The sequence below is a fragment of the Nannospalax galili genome, unplaced genomic scaffold (assembly GCF_000622305.1).
Source record: "Nannospalax galili isolate Female #2095 unplaced genomic scaffold, S.galili_v1.0 scaffold307, whole genome shotgun sequence".
Lineage (NCBI taxonomy): Eukaryota > Metazoa > Chordata > Mammalia > Rodentia > Spalacidae > Nannospalax > Nannospalax galili.
In genome coordinates this window covers 7,277,385-7,297,975 of record NW_008359625.1, presented here as the reverse complement: position 1 = coordinate 7,297,975, position 20,591 = coordinate 7,277,385, and the positions used below count along the sequence as shown (strand labels likewise).

General features: G+C 41.3%; 3 protein-coding genes across 6 annotated transcripts in view; all 3 read right to left on the bottom strand.

Moving 5' to 3' along the window:
• Positions 1-2,050: 2,050 nt before the first annotated feature.
• On the bottom strand, positions 2,051-2,941 carry Tas2r4 (taste 2 receptor member 4). The gene has a single exon (XM_008823535.1). It carries the CDS (start codon positions 2,939-2,941, stop codon positions 2,051-2,053), a length of 891 nt encoding a protein of 296 aa, XP_008821757.1.
• Positions 2,942-4,944: 2,003 nt separating this feature from the next.
• Positions 4,945-5,895, bottom strand: LOC103726114 (taste receptor type 2 member 3). Its single transcript, XM_008823534.1, has one exon. It carries the CDS (start codon positions 5,893-5,895, stop codon positions 4,945-4,947), a length of 951 nt encoding a protein of 316 aa, XP_008821756.1.
• Positions 5,896-9,172: 3,277 nt separating this feature from the next.
• The window catches only part of Ssbp1 (single stranded DNA binding protein 1), a 19,515-nt gene continuing 8,096 nt past the window's right edge, over positions 9,173-20,591 (bottom strand). For 3 of the 4 annotated variants that reach the window (XM_008823532.3, XM_008823530.3, XM_008823533.3), the window contains exon 7: positions 17,261-17,408. In XM_008823532.3, the coding sequence (XP_008821754.1) occupies positions 17,365-17,408 (44 nt within the window). In that variant the 3' untranslated portion in view covers positions 17,261-17,364. Of the gene's footprint in view, positions 9,398-17,260; positions 17,409-20,591 lie in introns of those variants that run through there. The other variant, XM_029558868.1, reaches the window with a different exon arrangement.

Genomic DNA, 20,591 nt, shown 5'->3' with positions numbered 1-20,591 from the left:
GGGTGGATCCAAGCTTGTAGTTCCCCAATTGATGAGGGAGAAATGAAAAATGATCTTGAATAAAAGTATGAGCGAGGCTTGGTTCAGAAACACAGCTCCCTGAGAGAGCTGAGGGAACAAACTCTCAGGGTTAAAATTTAACGCAAAGAGTCAGGCTGATTATTTATTCAGGTACAACCTTAATGTGGCTTACTAATGCTGCACATATACATGGTTTTGGTATTTATTTTACTTAGCACATCATATTAAATACCCTTTGATTATGTGATTGTAAGAAATTATACAGTATTCATCATAAAGATATAAAGACATATATGACTGTAGAAAAATGTTGAAGCATAAGTTAAGTGATTAAGTAATGGCCTAAAACACAGCTCCTGAAATACTGGAGACATTTGTGTCCCATGATCCACCCTGGAGTTCAGGCACAAGCTGTGTAAAGCCAGTGTGGGGACTGTTCTGTCAGGAACCATGCTGCCAACTCCAGGATACCTAGTAACTCCACCATCACATGCATGGTTCAGAACGAGTGGCCATGACATGGACGGTCCAGCCCATGGGCAAAAAACAAAACAAAACCAAAAAGAATGGGAATATGGGAAAGGGAGGACACGACTGTGCCAGAGGCACATCTAGAAATTACAGACTCTACTTCTACTTGGGGAAGTTCGTCATGTGCCAGTACAGCACCAACTTATAAGAAGCTAGAAAATACAACTGTCAACATTGTGGTCAGCTGACAATTTCATTATTATGGAAAAAAAAGAAAATACACCGAGGAACCCATGAAGGGCTCGGCCACTCCTTTAGAGCACTTACGGCATAGTGTTCATTAATCACTTTCAGTATTGCTTTTATCTGTTAATTTTAAGATTCCAGCATTAATGAACACGTCTAGATTTCATAACTATGACACACTGGTTTGGGTAACATTTACTGAATATTGCAGTGACTACTGTATTGGGTAGAACAGGAAAACTCGAGTCATTTGTAAATTTTGAAGATTATATTTATTTTTGAGATGTAAATATTACATAAGGAATTATAAATATCACATAAGCAATTTATTTTTAACTAAATAAATATAAATAATTAATGCTCAAATCCCATTTCAAAATTCGCCAACATCCCATCATCAGAGTCATGTTCCTCTGGAGCCTCAGCCCCTGCTATTGTGGCTCCTGGAAACAGCATTCTCCTGCATGAGGGTGATGTGCAAAAAGCAATGAAATAAATCCCCCTTAGCCAAGTGCTCCCCCACCAGTCCAAGGCTCCGCTTGGCTTTGCCCTGAATTCCACATCACATGTCATGGTGCAGTATGTTGAGAAACTCCCTCAGGTAGTGCTAACCTCACTACTGGTATGGAACTGGTTTTTCATCCTAAAGCTATCTAGATATTAGGATTCCTTGATTTTAAACCATTTTAGATGTGGCTTATTTACTACCAATCACTTCCCTTGATCTATCGATCTGACTGACCCTTTCCGCCTTTCTACATCAAGCCTAGAAATTCAATGCTATGGTTTCTTGATTGTAATAGCGCAACAAATGTTAGGACCCTCTGTCGTTATGTCCTGCAACGCATACCTATTTCTCTTCACCTTTCTCTTTATTTCTCTGAACCTTCTCTCTCCTTTTCTCTTTGTGCTACCTTCCTACACATTAAGCCAATCTACAGGCTCTCAGTGACTACTCACATCTTACTCAGGGTTCCTTAAACCCCCAAATTTGTGCTAATCATGTACATCACAATGTGGCTTTAACTCTGAGGAGCCTCCCATTCTACGTCAGCAGCTGATGGACCGATATGGTTTCCATCATCCAGGAATGCAATGGCATGCAAAATACACAAATAATGCTTCCAACAAGTTTCTTAAAGAAACATTGGCCAAAAGATGCAGCATAGCCCAAAACACAAGCTCTTAAAGGTCTAGGGTACCAGATGTAGGATCACAACATAAATTCCTTAGACAACTGGGGAACTGATACCAGGAAATCTTTCTCCCAAACCTTGAAGTAAAGCAGTCATTGCTTACTGATGGAATTCCACTATTTGTAGAAACGAAGAATCTTCTTTGCTTTTGTTTTCAGCTTAGAATGTGTGAAAATGATGAGGACAGAGTGTCCTGGAGGGTACGCAGCAGTAATAATCACACAAACAGCATAGGCTCTCAAATCCTTCCCAGAAGAAGGGAGGTAGAACAGGGTAGCGACTGAATAGGGAATGTAGAGCAGGAGGAAACAGGTCATCAGCTTCACAGCACCCAAATGTGCTTCAGTCTGGGGATTCCAAAAGCCAGTAGAGTTTCTCTGCATCCTCTGTATATGTCTTCTCAAGGAATGTATTAACACTGAAGCAAAAGTCACATTGAGTACAAACTGGAATAATGAGCTCAAGGCCAGGGAGGCTGCTAAGATCAAGATGCCCTCACTGAAGTCAAATACTGTGTCATTTCTCCCAGTCATGTGTTCAGGAAAACGTGATACCTGACTGAGCACAAGATACAGGAGAGTAGTGAAGGCAGAAATCAGCAGACAGGCCAGCAGCATTCTCGTGGTCTTTGCAGAAATATTCCGTTTCAACAGGAGAAACATTGGGTGTTGGAAGTTGGTAATCTTCACGCAATACAAGCTGTTGAGCAAGGTCACTAACCAGAGACTGTTAGAGTCCAAAAACTTCCAACAAAATACAAAAGCCATGGAAAAGTAGACTGACTTCTTACCATTTGAAGACAAGTAGACAGTTTTCAGTAGAAACAATACCAGAGTAAGAAATCTGGTGACACCCAAGCTGAACAGAATCCTATCTGAAGAGGAGAGTCTACGACTTCTAACCCAAGTCTTGTAAATGACCACTATAATAAACAGACTCACAATGAGTCCAACAAAATTAAACACAACTGAGGCAGCAAAAACAAATAAATTCAGCTCCTGGAACATCTTTACTCATTGAGGATCCAGCCCAAGTTGTGGTGCTGATGAAGAAAACTGAAAGATTTAAGTAGGTGCCAGTATCCCTCCTGGAGGGATGTCTCCTTTTTAATTTTTCCAGCATAGCAAATGAGTCAATTGTGGTCTAATAGGCAGCTACTTTTACTGAGATGCAAATTCTCCAAGGATTACATTGCTATTTTTTCATTGCAATTCTTTTTTTTCTTAGAAGTGCCTAATTACAAACCTCAGTGAACCTGGGAGTCCAGTTCCCCAAGAGCAGGAAGCCTAAAGGAAGTCAAGGCAGGCTCCGAGAACTTCAAATCCAAACCAGAGTGCTCTAGTCTAAGAGCTTCTTTTTCACAGCAGTTTTACTTCACAGAAACCAGGGAATACTGTGGGAATTCTCATGCCTTCTCCTCCCACCTGCCCTCCCTGTGCTTATCCATGGACTACTTACACCAGCTTCTGTGGCCCCTACATGCTGAGGCTGCAGCCATTTTCTCCAGTCGTCATCCTGACAATGCCACTGCCAAACCTTTGCACGTTGGCACTTACGTGATTTACTGAATCAAATGCATTAAGTTCAAGGAACTGTCCCCTCCTCAGACATCCCTTCATGATAATTACTTTGCATTCCACTATTAGCTCCATATAGATGCATACAAATTTGTGACACAATCACTCGTGTTCTGGGGCTTGTCTAGGAAAAAAATCAGCCCTTTCATGTGTTACCTTTTTAGATCACCTGTAGTTATAATATGTCCCCTTAGGCATTAAAATACTCTGACACAAAATACAGGGTGATTATTTAGTCATATTAGTAGTAGAAATCCACATTCAGGAATGCCATGTGTCCTAGCTCACTATACTCACAAAGTTTAAGCATTTTTCATGATACTAAACAATATTCTCACTAACTTCTCAAAACTACCCAATGACACACGTAAATCAATGAGTATGTATTTCTGTTTAAACATAGATTGGATTAATCAAACATATTGGTTCATCATCAAACTACCTATATAATAAGACATAAATTTAAAAACAGATACAAACCTTGAAAAGAGCAAGGGAGGAGAAAAAGGAAAGAGAGAGAGAGAGAGAGAGAGAGAGAGAGAGAGAAGGAAGGAGGAGAGGAAAGAGGGGGAGGAAAGGAGGATAACATGACTGGTGTTCTGCACAGTCTGAAACATAAAAATTACTTGGAATTCACTTTAGTAAAATGCTAATGAAATGCAAGAATGGCCTGGAACATGGAGTCCAAAGGGCTTGATTTCCTGCCACTGCTTACATCATCACACAACGGGCTCATGGAAACTGCCATCTTACCAGGATTACTGTTGCATAACTCAATGCACAATGATAGTTTTCACTTAATTCAGAATTTTACACAACACACTGTTGTGTAACCTGGCCCCACTTTCCATTCTCTGTCTGCTTCCTGTGCAGTGATGGCCTAGCCTCCTGCTCCTGCTGTCATGCCTTAGGCACAATGATAGCTTTCACTTAATTCAGAACTTTACACAACACACTGTGCTTAAATGTTGGCACACCCTGTCCTATGAGTTTCCACTACCCTGCAGCTAATGTTATCATCCACATTTTAGGAAGAGGGACAAATGACTAAGGTAACCCACCCAAAGTCAAAAACTAGAAAGTTGACAGAGTCAGACATCAGGCCCACATCATTTTACTTCTATCAGCATCAAATTTAAGATAACACTAATATGCAGATTGGTAACAGATAATGATTATTAAAATACAGCTCTATGTCTATATCATGAGTATTTTTACATTGACATTTCCCAGAGACTGTTTCACCTGTCTGAAACAGTCCTATGGAGGGAGGCCATAAGAAATGTGGCTTTCTCCAGAACCAAGTAGGACCAGGGGCAAAGCAGGCAGTGTCTCTCCCACTGATGGTACAGGCTGGTACTATACGAGAGTCAAGCTCTGTGGTCCTGGATCAGGCTGAAGGATTCCCAGGCCCCACTCTATGCCCTGCTCGTCTATGAAGCAAAGGGCCTCTTAGACAGAAGCTTCACATGACCACATTCACATGGGAACATCACCACAAATGTCTGCTTCAGCTTGTTGTTACTCAGAATGAGAATAAGAGAGTGGCCAGAAGGATAAAACATTGTAACGATGACACTAATCATTCTGGCTGTCTTGGTTGCTGGGAGGAAACGACTGAATGACAAAATGAGAAAGGAAAAAAAGTACAGTAGGAAGAGGAAGAGGAAGGAGAGGATGATTCTGATGGCTTTCTTGTGGGCCTCGGTGCTTTGGTCTCGGGAGCTGGTCCTATGCGGCTGCATCTGCTGTGTGTGCCTCCCCAGAGAGAGGAGAAGCAGAAGGTAAGAGACCAGAGACACAATTAAGGGAGGGAGCATCCACAGATTCCCAAGAACGTGCATCATATTATACGTGTTTCTCTTCCTTCTGAAGTATTCAGTTATGTTCTGTGTGCCTTCGATTCCACTGAGGATGGAATAGATCTTAAATTCATTGATCAGAGATAGAGTACAGATGCAGGATAAGAACAGCGCACCCCACAGCATCCATGTAACAATGCTGGAAACTCTCCACTTGAGCCAGAGGAATGTGGGGTGGGAGAAACGGGCAATTTTCAGGCAGTAGAAAACACCAAGACAGGTGATGAGCCAAATACTTAGGTGGTTTGTAAACGTCCAGAAAACATCAATAATTTGCATTCCTGTCCCCGAATCATGCGTGTCATAAGAGAATATTATTATGATGCCATCAACAGAGATGATCCATAGCACAATGATCCTAGAGAGGGCCAGGCTGGTGATGATGCAGTCAGACAAAGAGAGTCTCTTGCTTTTGAACCAGCTGCTGCTATTGACCCATCCAATGAAACCATTCACCAGATTTCCAAGGATGAACTCGGTGATAATCAAAACCATGAACACTCCCTCTGCAAGTCCGAACATATCAGAAACTAGGCAACTCTGAGCTTTGATCGCCTGCCAATCTCAAACTTTTCTGCAATCTACCTCCTCCTCCTGTTATTTCACTGCACCTTGCTCTTCTGCCCTAGTCTGCCATACAGCACAACTTGGCTCTGGCTCTACCACGCTTCTCTGTCCTCTTCAGATGCCACAGACTGTCACTTCCACCTATGATCTTAAATTCAGCAGCTCTTTGCCAAAATGCAAATAGTGTCCAATGTCATAAGGAAAAGGAGGACATCTGGGTCACAAAGAACATGGAGGACTGGGACTCAGTTTCAGAGGGAGTATTGTGGTTTGAATGTGAAATGTCCCCCCCGATAGGTTCATGTCTTTGAACACTAGGTCTCCAGCTGGTGGCGCTATTTCAGAAGGTTTTGGAACCTTGAAGGAGGAGGTATATCACTGGGAATAGGTTTTGAGGTTTGTGTGGTTTGAATGTGAAATGTCTCTCTGTCTGCTTCCTGTGCAGTGATGGCCTAGCCTCCTGCTCCTGCTGTCATGCCTTCCCTGCCATGCCAGACTGCATCCCCTCTGGAACTATAAGCCAAAATGAACACTTTCTGCCTTAAGTTACTTTTATCAGGACATTTATCACAGCAACAAAAAAGAACTACAAAAAAATAGGGCTGAGAATCACAGAATAAAAAAGATATGGGGCTGGAGAGATGGCTCAGCAGTTAAGAGTACTGACTGCTGTTGCAGAGGACCCGGGTTCAATTCCCAGCACCCACATGGTGGCTACAAATCCAACAGTCTTTAACTCCAATTCTAGGGGAATCCGAAGCTCTCTTCTGACCACCCCAGCATTGCATGGCACGGGTGCACTCACATACATGCAGGCAATACACTCACACACATAAAATAAAAATATTTTTTTAAAGGTAAGTAGCACTGACAGGAGGCACAGAACCACCAAAAAGGTGAGAGGTCTTGTTTCTCTGGGGGGAGGACACACAGAAACAGGGAAATCCCAGAATCCCACCACGAGGCACTATCCGTCACACTGGAGAAAGGTTTAAGTGCATAAAGTCCAGTGCTACTGGTCCTGAATTGCAACTAACGTTTTAAAATTCCATTCCCCAATTCAGGAAAACATGGAGTTTTGAATTTTGCAAATAAGTCTAAATAGTCAATTTATTTTTGCATAAGGTGTAAAGATTTAGTTGTGTTTGTTAGGTTTTTGGGTTTCTTTTGTCCCCTATCTGGGTAACAAACTGTCCTGGCATCATTTGTTGAATAGTTCACATTATTTTAAATATTTTTAAAATAGCTCATCTGTTATTTTTATGTGCATGTATGTAAGTGCACTGCCTATGTGTTGTGCAATGCCTACGAAGGTCAGAAGTGGGTCCCATGGAACTGGAGTTAGAACAGTGGTTAGCTGCCATATAGATGCTTGGATTTGAACCCAGGTCCCCTGCAAGAGCAGCCAATGCTCTTAAACACTGAGCCAGCTCTATAACCCCGAATAATTTATATTTTATGCAAAAATCTATGCCACTTTCTCCTTGTTTCCAAATAAGCATGATCAATTGCTGTACTCTATTCTGTGTCACTGCTCTCTATCTACATCAGTGGTATACTTTCTCAAAGTAACTTTAAGACAATGAAAGAACCAAAGCCTTAACTAGCAAAGTAAGTCACCCCAACCCCACCCCACCCCTTACCCAGCCACACTTAGGAGTATATATTTTTTGGTCTTTTTCAAACAGGGACTCCCTGTGGTAGGACTGACCTGGAACTCACTATGTAGACCAGCCTGGCCTTGAACTGAGAGATCCACCTGCCTCTGCCCCCAGAGTGCTGGGATTAAAGGTGTGTGCTACCACACCCAACAGGAACATGTATTTGTGGACATTTGTTTATCAATACATATTTATAATCAGCTTGTTGTGTCTCCCCATAGGACTTCTGGGAATTTATTTAAATACCCTTCCATCTATAACATCAGTGGTTAGGGGAGTAGAGTTCTTTGTTAACACTGATGTTTCTGAGACACATAATGTACTAGCTCTCTTTTAAATGTTTCAATAAGGTTTTATAGTGGTCCTCAGAGGCCACACACTGAAGACTTTTGTTTTCTGATGTTCTCACAGGGCATCTTTTAAAAATTCTTTGATCTTGTTTATAACTGACAGTTGGGGACTACTTCATTTCCTGTAACTTAATTTATACATTTGTTTTCAAAGTAATCACAGAATTTGTGAATCACTTTCTCTTTCCTATCTCAACACTATTCTGTTCATAAAAGCACTTGCTAGAGCTCCAAACAAGTAGGTTGTTAAAGAACTCTCATGTCATTTCTATTTTAAAGGAAATTTCAAAGAATGTTTGACAGGCACCTTTAGCATATAACAATGCCAAGATTAGCACACCATCAAAGAATGTTTCAATTCCTATTTTAAAATTGTTAAATTGAGTTTCTTTTCTTCCTACAAGCCCAAAGCTGTAAACTGTATGATGTCCCTGCCCCCATATGCCCCATATAACATCTGCCCCAGGAAAGTATTTGTAGATAAAGCCTTTACGGAGGAAATAAAGGTTATGTGAGATCAAAGGGTGGGGCTCGGCTAGTGCCAAGCACACACAGATCACATGAGCATAAGTGAGACAGCACCCACCTACAGGTCAGCAGATGATTGTCCAGAAGTGGGTCACGCTGGCACCCTGACCTCAGCTTTGCAGCCTCTACAGCTGGAAAATGTCTGTTCTTTAAGCTACTTGTCTATATGCTGTTCTGGTGGCCTGAGCAGAATAAGATTCCTAAATGCAGTAAGAACTTCTCTGCACGTAGAGAACCCTCCCAAGATTTTCTAATCTGCCGTCTGCCAGGGAAGTGAAGGTCAGTTTTGATTTTTTGAGACAGGGTCTCAAGGCCCAATAGGCCTAGAATTTATTATGTAGACCAGGCTGGCCTCAATTTCAGACATCTGCCTGCCTGTCTCCAGAGTGGTGGGATTAAAGGCATGCCCACCACGTCCAGCCAGGACAGTACTTTCATCCATAATCTACCTGTTTCTTTAGTCAATGAAAGGCTAGTGTCCTCACTAGGGCTAAAATAAAACTAAATAGTATTTGTTTCACACAAAAAAAGTTCTGTTTAGTCGTTAAAGACCATTGCTAAGGTTCTGTGTATTTTTAGTGGCCCAGTCCCTTCCCCAAATTTATCATGACATAAATTAAAAACTGAAGAGACCATGGGATTAGTGATGAGATTTATTCACTTCTACTTGCAGTATAAGGAAATCCAGAAAGGAGCAAACATATAAGGAGATAAAGGTAAGTTGCACACAAATACAAGGAAGTTTATTTGCATCTTCTGAAGATGTTCAGAGGTAGGCTGTCCGGGACGCTATGGTGGTTTGGGTCATCTTGGATGACAGCTTCTTCCATCTTCCATCCTGAAGACCATACTTCCTGCTCTGGCTGGCTCCTGGAGATTTAGCCCCATGTCCCCATTACAGTAAAGAGGAGGATGAGTCTGGAGAAATACAAAGAACGTACCTCCAAAGAGCTCACACAAGAACTTTCCTGGACCCAGATGACTCTCAGCAATCCATAACCACAAAAAGGAATGTACTGTCTGAGCAGTGTACATTGCCCCCCAATAAATACCAATTCTAAATACAGAAGACAATGGATACAGGCCAGTTCATTACTCATGTTTATGCTCAGTTTCTAGGTAGCTTTGCTATCGTAAGGCCGTATGTACTCAGAGAAGAGCTGTGCCTTCCAGGGTTAATTCCTATGTCCTTTGCATGGCCTAATTAGACTTTCTAGCAGATATTCACCCATCAAGTCCTCTCCACATCCAGAAAGCAGGTGTCACTATCTACTACACATCTGCCAAGGGGGGAGCACTGAATAATCAGACTGCTTTCTCTCTTACCAGTACCTACTGTGTCAACACCAGGTCCCGGGAGAGGAGCCATGTATTTTTCTTGATTACTTCTTCGTGTTGGGATATGTATGTGCATGTGTGTGGTGTGATCATGTTGATAGGTAGAGGCCAGAGGTCAACATCAGTTGTGTTTTTCTTCCATTCTCTACCTTATTTTTTTTTGAGACAAGGTCTTTCACTGAACCTGGAGCTCAGCAATTGGCTAGACCAGCCAGCAAACCCCCAAGATCCTCCTGTCTCTGCCTCCCTGCACCAGAACCACAGGTATGTACAGCTGAGCCTGGATTTTTATATTGGTTCTGGAGTTCTGACATTCTTAATCCTGATTCTCATGCTTTCAGAGCAAGCACTTTATACACGAAGCCATCTCTCCAGCCTTTTCTTGAGTACTTCTAAGATACAGCTAAAAGGATCTGGCAGAAAACTGGAACACAGTATTAGCAAATCCATCAGACTCCAAATGCCCAAGTCACCCCTCATCCCTGCTCTACCAATCCTTCCAGGAATACTGAAGGAGCTTCTTTTAAGAAAAAAAATTAATGTTATTATTTTTAATTTTATACTGTTTATTTTATGTGTATGAATGTTTTGCCTGCAAGTATGTAAGTGCACAATGTATGTGCAATGCCTGCAGAAGCCTGAAGAGGGCATCAGATCCCCTGTAACTGGAGTTAAGGATGACTATTAACTGCCATGTGGGTGCTGGGAAGAGATGGCTTCGTGTATAAAGTGCTTGCTCTGAAAGCACAAGAATCAGAATTAAGGGTCCTCCACAAGAGCAGCCAGTGTTCTAACTGTTGAGCCATCTCTCCAGCCCTGTTGTGCTCTTTCTAAAGCATCCGTCCAATCTGTTCCAGTTTTCAAACCCCCAAGGGCTTCCACGTCGCTGCCATTCTCCTCTGCAAGCTTCTGAAGCTCTCTACGGTCTAGCTGAAAGCCACTTTTCTTGACCTCCCTTCACTGCTCAAAACTTTTGATGCCGCGTCCTCTGGTAAAGATAACTTAGTTATCTGCTCTCTCTTGTGCTATTCCCCACACCAAATCATAACCAGCTGCACAATCTTCTGCTGTTTCCCCCCTCTGGGCCCTCATCATCCTAAACTGTGAGTTCCTTCAACAAAGGAATCTTATTAAAGTCATCCCTATATCAAAGTATGCATATAGCAGGTGCCCCGCTGCCTACAGTTTAAGAAATACAATTAATTTTAAGTAGTCATAAAAGATTAAAAACAACCAAGCTACATCAATGTGGAGGACATGTTCAGTTACTCACAGAAGTTACTAACAACAAAGAAGTCAAAAAACTCTCCTATAGTTAACATACTCTTACAAATATCCCATGAGACTTCCTAAGAGGGTAGAGTAGCTAAATAACATGCTTTATTTAAAACAACAACTGTGAAGCTGGAGAGACGGCTCAGTGGTTAAAACATCAGCTGTTCCAGCCATAATCGAGTAGGACCTTTGACTTATCTTCACATAGATGGAACTGGTAAAAGAAAGGAGCCAGGGGCTCCTCCCAGCCCATGTGACCCCTGAGGAACAGATCCTCAAACGACCTTAAGAGAACAAATAAATAGGTTTATCTGGGCCAACTGTATGGTCTTAAACATCCAAAAGGAAAGTATAACATATTTCTCTTAAGAGTCCACGTGTATAGCTAAAGTCTACATAATAAGCAACAATGCCAGATAGGAGATACCTTTCTTTGAGTTATTGGCCAGGGTGGCCAAAGAAAGTCCCAGTCAGTAACCCAGCATAGAACTGGGAAAATGAACAGCAGACCCCAATCTTATCTAAATGAATATTGGTAACTGATTGCTGCTAGATGAGGAAGAGCTGATCTCCCTAAAACAAGGAACTCTAGATAGGCTGACTAGATTCAGTGGATGGACAAGCACTGGGGAACGGCTGGGGCGCCAACAACACAGTGGACAATAACAGGGATGACAGAGTATATGGACTGGGGAGGGGCTATGGGAGGGTGCCATTTGGGATGTGGGTATAGAGATGAATAAGATTGGGATGTTCTGTATGAAATACACACACAAAAAGAAAAATCAACAAATTAAAAAACTGAGATGTATTTGAAAACAAAAACAAAACAAAAACATTGGTTGTTCTTCCAGAGGACACACTCGATTCCCAACACCCACATGGCAGCTAACTGTCTGTAACTCCAGTTCCAGAGAACCTGACACCCTCTTCTGGCCTCTGTGTGCACTGCATGCATGTGGTACACTTAATACATTCAGGCACTCATACACATAAAATAAAAATAACATATTTAAAATAATAACTACAACAACAGTAGCCAGCGTGCAGTGAACTCTTGTCTCATTTGCTTCTCATCTAAGTTACAAGCACTGCAGTGGTTGCTGGGCTCTCCAAAGCGGCCGTAGGTCGGTACTACTGTCCCCATTTTACTCAAGGAAAACAAAACAATCTAAGGCAGAGAAAATTAAGTACCTTACTAAGGAGCATTCGGCTGGTAAGGTGATCTATGGTGTTTGACCACATAGCCTTACCACAGACCATAGAAATGGACACCTTTACAGCAAAATAAGACTCCAAGGTCCAAAACGGAAGCGAGTAAATGACTGGAAAATGAAAGAACAAAGATGATGCTTCACTAGTGTGGCTGACACTGACAGTCAAAGAAGCCACCCATGGTCCTAGGATGTGGAAACTGAGGCCGGCAAAGAGGCAAATTCAGACAGCGAGAAGGAATCAATGCTATTGACATCAAAGTTCTCCTCTAAAGTGAGTTCAAACACATCCTGGATATTCTTGACAATTTCGATTCTCAATACATCAACAATGCATCCAGCAGCCACCATGAAGTGAGTAGTAGAGTCACTGCTTGATGTAAGGAAAGCAAGAGGAATGTCTGTAGGGATAGCCTGGAAGAGAAACTGTGACTTACACTCTGACAGCTGGCTATAAGGGGGAAAGGGGAACCAGAGGGACTTCTTCTAATTCTCTCCCTAGAAACCTATGATCTCTTCCTACTATGTTAGAAAGGACCTTGTGTGGGACACTCCAGTTTAGCAGTGGGAGAAGGGGGACACATACAGCTGGCGGACTATGAATGCAGACAGCAGCAGGCACTGAGCAGGCAGCTACACAAAGGCCACATACCCAAGCTCAAACTCCAGCTGTGTGACTCTGACAAGTTTTAACCTCTCACTGGTTCTGGATTTCCTCTGTAAAGTGTAACGTTGGTACCTTCTTCTTAGGTTAACAGTTAAATGAAACAATGATAAAAAGGTAGTCCCTGACTTGTAGGAAGGACACATGTGTTACTCAATATGATCATTAACTCACTAGCAATTTCCTGTAAGTTGCTGACCTCGGATTCCTGCTCCTTTGCTGTGACTCCCACCAGTCTTCACAGCATATGATGCAAATCCTGAAAGAAAATAAGTTAAATGATCCTGCTCTAATTTTCCTATCGACGTTTTGGTCTATGCCAACTGAACAACTAACATTTGTGAACTCCTGTAATGTCACTGTGCCAGCGGAGCCCTATGGGGACAAAGGATAACCTGCCTCAGGAGTTACATTCATTGTCTCTTTGAAGACAAAGGGAAGCCTCCCAATAATTTTTCATACTCAGCTGTAAAGGTAGTGGTTGGCAACAACATGCAATCTTCCTAAACACCTGCATTTCCCAATCAGCCTCCGAAAAATGTGCATGGTGTTTGAGGATGTGTAAATTAGTCATGAGTGACAGGATGTGACAAGGGAATGGCTGGAAATTGTAATGGCAGGAAACAGTGGCTCTCATGCTGGCTGGTCTTTAGGGGTCATCCTTCAGAGCCTGTGCATGTTACTAAGTGGTGAATGGAGACAAAGTACACAAGCATAAGATGCTAAAAGGCAGAGGCTGGGAAAGGCAATGCCTCTTGAGCCCCAGCACAGGAAGCAGTACTGGTTGCAGGATGAGCAGAGTTAGATTTGTTAGTTTTGTTTTGTTTTTTCCTTTTAGAATACAAGCTCACGTTATTAAAAATGCACACAAAGTATAAAGAAGTTAGTTAGATTACACACAATATCCTATGGAGACAACTGGGACCACTGGATGCTTCTTCCAGACTTTAAAAAAGCACATCCACCATTACTTTTCAAAAAGGGGAGAATATCACAATCGCTGCTTGATACTTTTTCTTCTGCTTTTCTATGGAATAGTCCCAAACCAAAGTCACAGGGCAGCTTTCTGCAGATTTATGCCCTGACACAATCACATCAAAAAGACAAACAAGATCCAAAACTTGAATTAGAAGTCACCTACCATCTCTTAGAACTAGTAGATCCCTCAAGTCTATTCAATACCTGGTCCTGCCTGCTTTTTGGGCTGCTGGAGATGATGCCCCAGTAAGTCTGGCTAGCTTGGGGCCACTAAGCCTGCCAAAATCACTAGAAAGGCAAAAGACTCAGCCTGACTGAAAGTGCTGCTGCTGCTGCTGCCTCACAGCTCTCCAGAGTCAGAGAGAGAGAACAGGCAACCTCCAAGGGAGAACAGCCCCGGAGCTCTGAGATGATCCTACACGCACTAGTGTGCGCCTGCATCCTGGACTCGGAAAGAACTTGGGTTAGTAACCAAGCTCTTGTTCACCTACAAGTTTTCCATTTTCACCTTGTTTAAATATGAATGCTGACATGCATAGTGTCTCATGTTTAGGGAATATAAAAACTGCTTTGTTGAGGAAAGACATAAAAAGAGTTGCTCAAAAGACAAACTTATCTACTTTATTCTGCTTAAGTAATAATGTAGCGTAAATGAATGAGGACTATATCACCAGATTCCATGTGTGAACACACAGATCTAATATGATGATTAGTGGTCCCAGCTGCAGAAAGAAAGGCAGACAGAAGAGAATAGCAATTTTCTACTATCCCTGGGCAGAGACAGGATAAAGCTAAGGAATCCCATCTTCCTTCAACCCAACTGCACCATCGGTATAAAAAAGCTGTTCATGTACACAGGAACTGCTTTGAAAAAGTCAAGGGTCCATAATACAGCCTATGACCTTGTTACAGTCCAACACAATCTTAGCACCGTACTCTCACGGTAAAGGAGAACAAATCCATACTCAGGGCTGGGAGCACTGTGGGAACAGAGTGGAAGAGACAGAATGAGGGACTCCTTACACCTGAAGAAAGCAATACACTCAGCCCTAGCCAACTTCCTGGAAAGCTGCAGGCAGACCTGGGGACGACGGATATAAACTTTAAGACAAAAGATTAAGAAACTAAGTTTATGAACCAGTGTCCAGTCTACAAAGAGGAGGGTCAACTCAGAGGAAACATCTCCTCCAGGCTTCCAAGGGAAGCCAGCCACGGTCGAGTAGGACCTGAAGTGTAAAAATAAATTGGTTTATTTGGGCCAACCGTATGGTCTTCAACACCCAAAAGGAAAGTATAACCAAAGAGTAAAGTGATCAACATATTTCTTTAAGAGGTCAAGGGATTACACTTCCCAGACATTAGGCTTAAGTCCATATAAAATGTTATTTAGACAATTATTTCTCATTGATGATTCTAAGCAGAAAGTGCTGCTCAAATATAAGACTTCAAATCTTGATCTGCAATACTGTAGTGTCCACCTGTAGCTAGGGAGACAACCAGCTATTGTTCTAAAATGATGGGTAAATTTGTTTTCTCCCCCTATCTAGAAGCCTTTGAGAGGGAACTGACAGATTCTAGCCACTCCAACAGCTATCAAAATACCTGAAAGCAAATCCTGAATCCATCACTCTAGAGTCCAGCCTTGGAAGACAAAAGAAAAAAGACGAGAAACCCAATAGAGAGATGCTTTTGAAAGCTATCGTCAAGAAATCCCAATGGACTCTCATATGAACATTTGAAATTTGCCCTGTTCTTTTTTCTGGTTCCCTGTCTAGAACTTGTAATGCTAACTACTCTTGCTTTTACTTCTCCTTCACATTCCCTACTCACCAGTCAAGGACTTTCTTTTCTCCCTATAGATAAAGGTTATGCAATTTGGGAGCCTTAGATAGACCCACTGAAAGGGTACCCCAATTGCCTCATCCCACATCCCTGTTCAGCATGGAAGAAGCCAGAGTAGTCTGCATCCCGATTCTCTATCAGTAATTTGGGTAACCTCTTCAGAGGATGGTGTGATAAAAGTAGGAAGTAGGAACTGGCTAGGCAGTTAGGGTAAAAAGACCCCAAAGAAAAGTAGCCAGTTTCTTGGCTAAAAGTCAAAATGTCCATGGGCCTCTTAGCAACATACTATGTATGTGCCAAAGGCCCAAAATGTCAAAAGTATTTGGGAGCTCTTAATAATCCCTAAAAGATTTTAGGGTTACCTCTTCAGAGGGAGGAATGTTAGAGTAGCAAAAGGCCCCATAAAGAAGGAAAGAAGGAGGGGAGGAAGGGAGGGTACACAAAGTTTTCAGAAAAAGTGATGGGGAGATATAGAAAGAGTTGGAGGGGAGGGAGTGAGCATGGATTTGATCAAAACACCTTATATGCATGTTTGAAATTCTCAAAGTATTTTTTTTATAAAGTTAAAAAAAATCCAAAATAAAAAAAAAAAAAGAAACTAAGTTTATAAAACTTTTATTGGTAAAGACCAGCAATGTTACAACAAAATTAACTGTACATACACAGGTTGTCTATGGAGTCATGTCAAAATATTAAAGGGATCTTTGGGGTAGGTGTAGCTCAGGCACAGAGTGCCTGACTGCCTAACTAGAGGTACCAGGTTTGATCCCCAGCACCACAAAAGACCCTCACCCCCACCCTCAGTGTTCTGGATTAAACTTTGAAAAGGACAGCAAAGGGGGGCCGGTGAGATGGAGATTAATGGAACGAGAGGACAGGGAGAGGAACCTGCTTCTCCAGCTCTACTTCAGTTCCTTAGAGCTGGCAAAGCAGCACTCAAAAATGCCACAGCAACGATCTAAAAACCAGACATGAAGGTGGGCTAATCCTGAAGCAGTTCAGACTGGACACAAAGCACTGCTCAGCAACCACCTTCAGTTTTGACTAAAACTCAAAATCCCACAGAGATTGTTCATCGCTCAGCATTTACAGAGCCGCTCTTCTGTGCCAAATACTAGCTAAGGTGTAGGTACACAGAGAACAGTCAGTACTCACCACCAAGTCTATAGAGCAAAGATAAAACAATCAAGGTTTTGATTGTCTTAAATCATAGGATAAACTCCTAACATAGAGGAATGTTCGAAAATAACGAACAAATGAATCAACAGCTAAACAGAAGCATCCAGTAAAAAAGAGCCTCCCACACAGCTTCTACCCCAGGCTACGGCACAGACGGAGGAACCAAATTTCACTATTTGTAGACCTGTACAAAGAAACCCAACAACTAGTAAGCGTCATGACCCACAGGATAAACAGAAGCTTATTCCACAAAAAAACGGCGAGAAGGTTTGTCAGGAAAAATATTCTCACTCATTTTATATAAAAACTTTAATCTTCATCTTTGGAAACTATAGACTATACATGATTTGGAAAGGAGATGGTACCAAAGAACGGTCAAAGAAGGGCCATCCGCTCTATGCCTTCTCTCTTGTCTGGTCACTCAGAAATATAATGTTATCTGTAAAGAAAGCAAAGTGTAAGTGCTGCTGTCGGGACTTCCCACTTCATTTGCTCATTCCCCTCCAGCACAGACATTCTTCAGTTCTGCTACAATTTCCAAAATATTAAGTAGGTATTTTTGTGTTCACGGGAGGCACACAAAATAGACATGAATAAGACCTAAAAGTCAGGTTTCTGGTGTCTGTCCAACATTCAGACTTTGCTAGGAGATATGAGGTACTTCTTTTCTTTTTTTAATTTACTATTTTTTTTTTAATTTTATGTGTATGAGTGCCTTGCCTGCATGTGTGTAAATATACCCATGTTGTGCAATGATGTGAGGTTAAGATCTTCCCGGCAATAACTTTCTGTAAAAGTGGACCTCTACAAATGTAGCTGAAACCAGGCAGCCCATCCACATACACAAGAGTACCAGCCAATTATTCCAAATGCTACAGGTACACAGGAAAGGACACGGGGCCACATGTGGGCTTCTTAGAAGCTGCAGGTTTATTTCTGTTTTTAAGGAAATAGAGAAACTCATTTTAAATTCTAAGAATGAATTTTTATATACTGATTTTGGGGAAAAGTTTTACATATTACAGAGTAAGCATTTTTATATAAAACAGTATCAGACATTGCTCCAAAAATTAGCTAGGGACAACCAAAGGGGAAAAAAAACTGAAGTATTTTTTGGATAACTCCCAACTTTTTAGATATTTATTAACTACAGAATTGTCTACAACATAGTAATTATTAACAACTGACTATCTGTTGATGGCTCCGTGACTGTCTAGAATGGTAACTTGAAGAGATTAGAATTGAAATCACTATAAAAGGCCAAGACTACCATCTACTGGTGGTTATTTTTAAGTTCAATTACCATCTGTAGGTTAAAAACAACAAAACATGGCCTGTAAAGCAGATGAACACAAAAACTGAAAAGATTAAAGAAGCCAAACTAAAAGAGCCAGGATAATTTAGGGTGGCAAATATACTTCTTAAGTGTACCATTTGTTAATCCCTACATTTGTTAGTATTTACAACATGAGAAACAGGACTCCTTTAGCTTATATTAACATACAACAAACAAAGTTAAATGTAATGGGGTGGGGGGACAACCAAATTAATTCTTTGTTCCATTCACACATCACTGAGGTCTACTCAGTTTTACTGTGAGTCACAAATGTGTTATTAATTGACCCTGCTCTAAAGCATGACAAGATCCAACTGAGACCATCAAGTGCTTCCCTTCCTGCCTCAGTTCATAGCTCAGCAATTCAAACCATACAGTTTGCCTACATACCTGCTTTGCAGTTGAACACAAATGAGGGTAAAAATACCTACACTAGTTTTCAAAGTCAATATACTTCCAAAAAAATTTACTAGTAGAAAAATATACGATTATTAGACAAATGCTAATTCACCAATATGCAGAGTGGTTAGGACGTAACCTTTGGAAGAAAAGGAAAGAGGACAAAACAAATATGATTATGAGAGACTTGACGTAACCCAGAAAAGCTGAATACTGTGGTATTTAGTTTTAAAAAGACTTAGTACCTCTTAATAGAGGTGAGACAGTAGTATTACAATGGTCCTTTTGAAAAAGCATCTTACCGTTCAGAGATACCAACTAAAATGTATAAATAAACTAGCGTGTCACTTCCAACTTATACAGGCGAGAGAAGACACAGTGCCACATCAGCTACCAGCTCAGGAAGGGGAATGGCAGGCAGGCGGGCGGGCGCCTGGAGACTCTTTACTCTGGACTCATGCAACAGCTACTTTCAGTGACAGGAACACATAGATACTAAGGACTTAACCATAGTAAGATTTCCTTCATTTTTGTCTTCTTTATAAAAATGACTTTCTTGGTGTTAATAGAAACAAATAAAACAACTAAATTGAGGCTTAACAACTCCTAATTTTAGCAATGTATTCAAGAAGTAAAAAAAATCCACCTATTTTATTAAACATATTTCTAAAAAAATTTTAGTTTTCACATTAATGTATTAAAATTTGTCAAGTCAGGAATGGCAGCACACACTTTTAATCCTAGCACTTGGTAAGCAGAGGCAAGAGCACCTCTGTGAGATCGAGATCAGCCTCGTCTACAAAGTAAGTTCCAGGTCAACTGAGACTACAGGGGAGACACTGTCTCCAAGAAACCAACAAAAACAAAACAAAGTAAAATTTGTCAAACAGATACTATTGAAGAACTTACTGTTTTTAAATAAAATAGTAGGTATCAAATTGCCAGGGTATTTAAATTTCATTTATTTTAATCATCCTCAAGCTTGGTGTCTATGTTTGTATTTTTTTTAATGTGTATGAGTGTATTGCCTACATGTATGTAAGTGCACCCGTGTCGTGCAATGCCCACGGAGGTCAGAAGACGACGTGGGATCCCCTGGAACTGGGTTACAGATGGTTGTTAGCCACCATGTGGGTGCTGGTATTCAAATCCGGGTCCTTTGCAAGAGCAGCCAGTGCTCTTAACCCCTGAGCCATCTCTCCACTTCCTGCTTTGTGTCTATCTATTCTACATTGTTTTGTATTTTGTTTGAGGAGAATAAAAGTTTTAAAATTTCAAACAAAGTTATTGCACCTTAAGTTACAAAGTTCTGAATAAATCACCAGTTCCTGGCATCACATTATTGCAACTATCTTAGCATGACTCCCTGTGCATAGGCCAAGTCCTCTGAAAAGACACTAAGACTCAATTCTAGACTTAACGATAAGCACTGGCACAAGCAATCAATTTTATATCCTACTCAAAAGTTCCTCATGACTAAAACTGTGAGCAGAGCAATAGTTTCCTAAAGGAATACATAAATGCAGGCAGACTTAGCAAACAGAAAAGATTTATAAAATTCTTCTGATGAGTCTCCTACAACTTTGTAAGCATCAGTACTTACAGCACCAGTTAACACTGTTGTTTACAACATAGCCAAGCTTTTAAGTCTTTTTGAATTATTTTTTTTTTCAGTTTAATGCATATGAGTGCTTTGCCTAAAAGTATGTAAGTCATGTACAAATGCCCATGGAGGCCAGAAGAAGGCACTGGAGCCCCTAGAACTGGAGTTATAGATGGTAATTAGCTGCCATGTGGGTGCTGGGAATTGAACTTGGGCCCTCTGCAAGAGCAGCCAGTGCTCTTAAAGGCTAAGCCATTGCGCCAGGCCCCAGAGCCAAGTTTTCA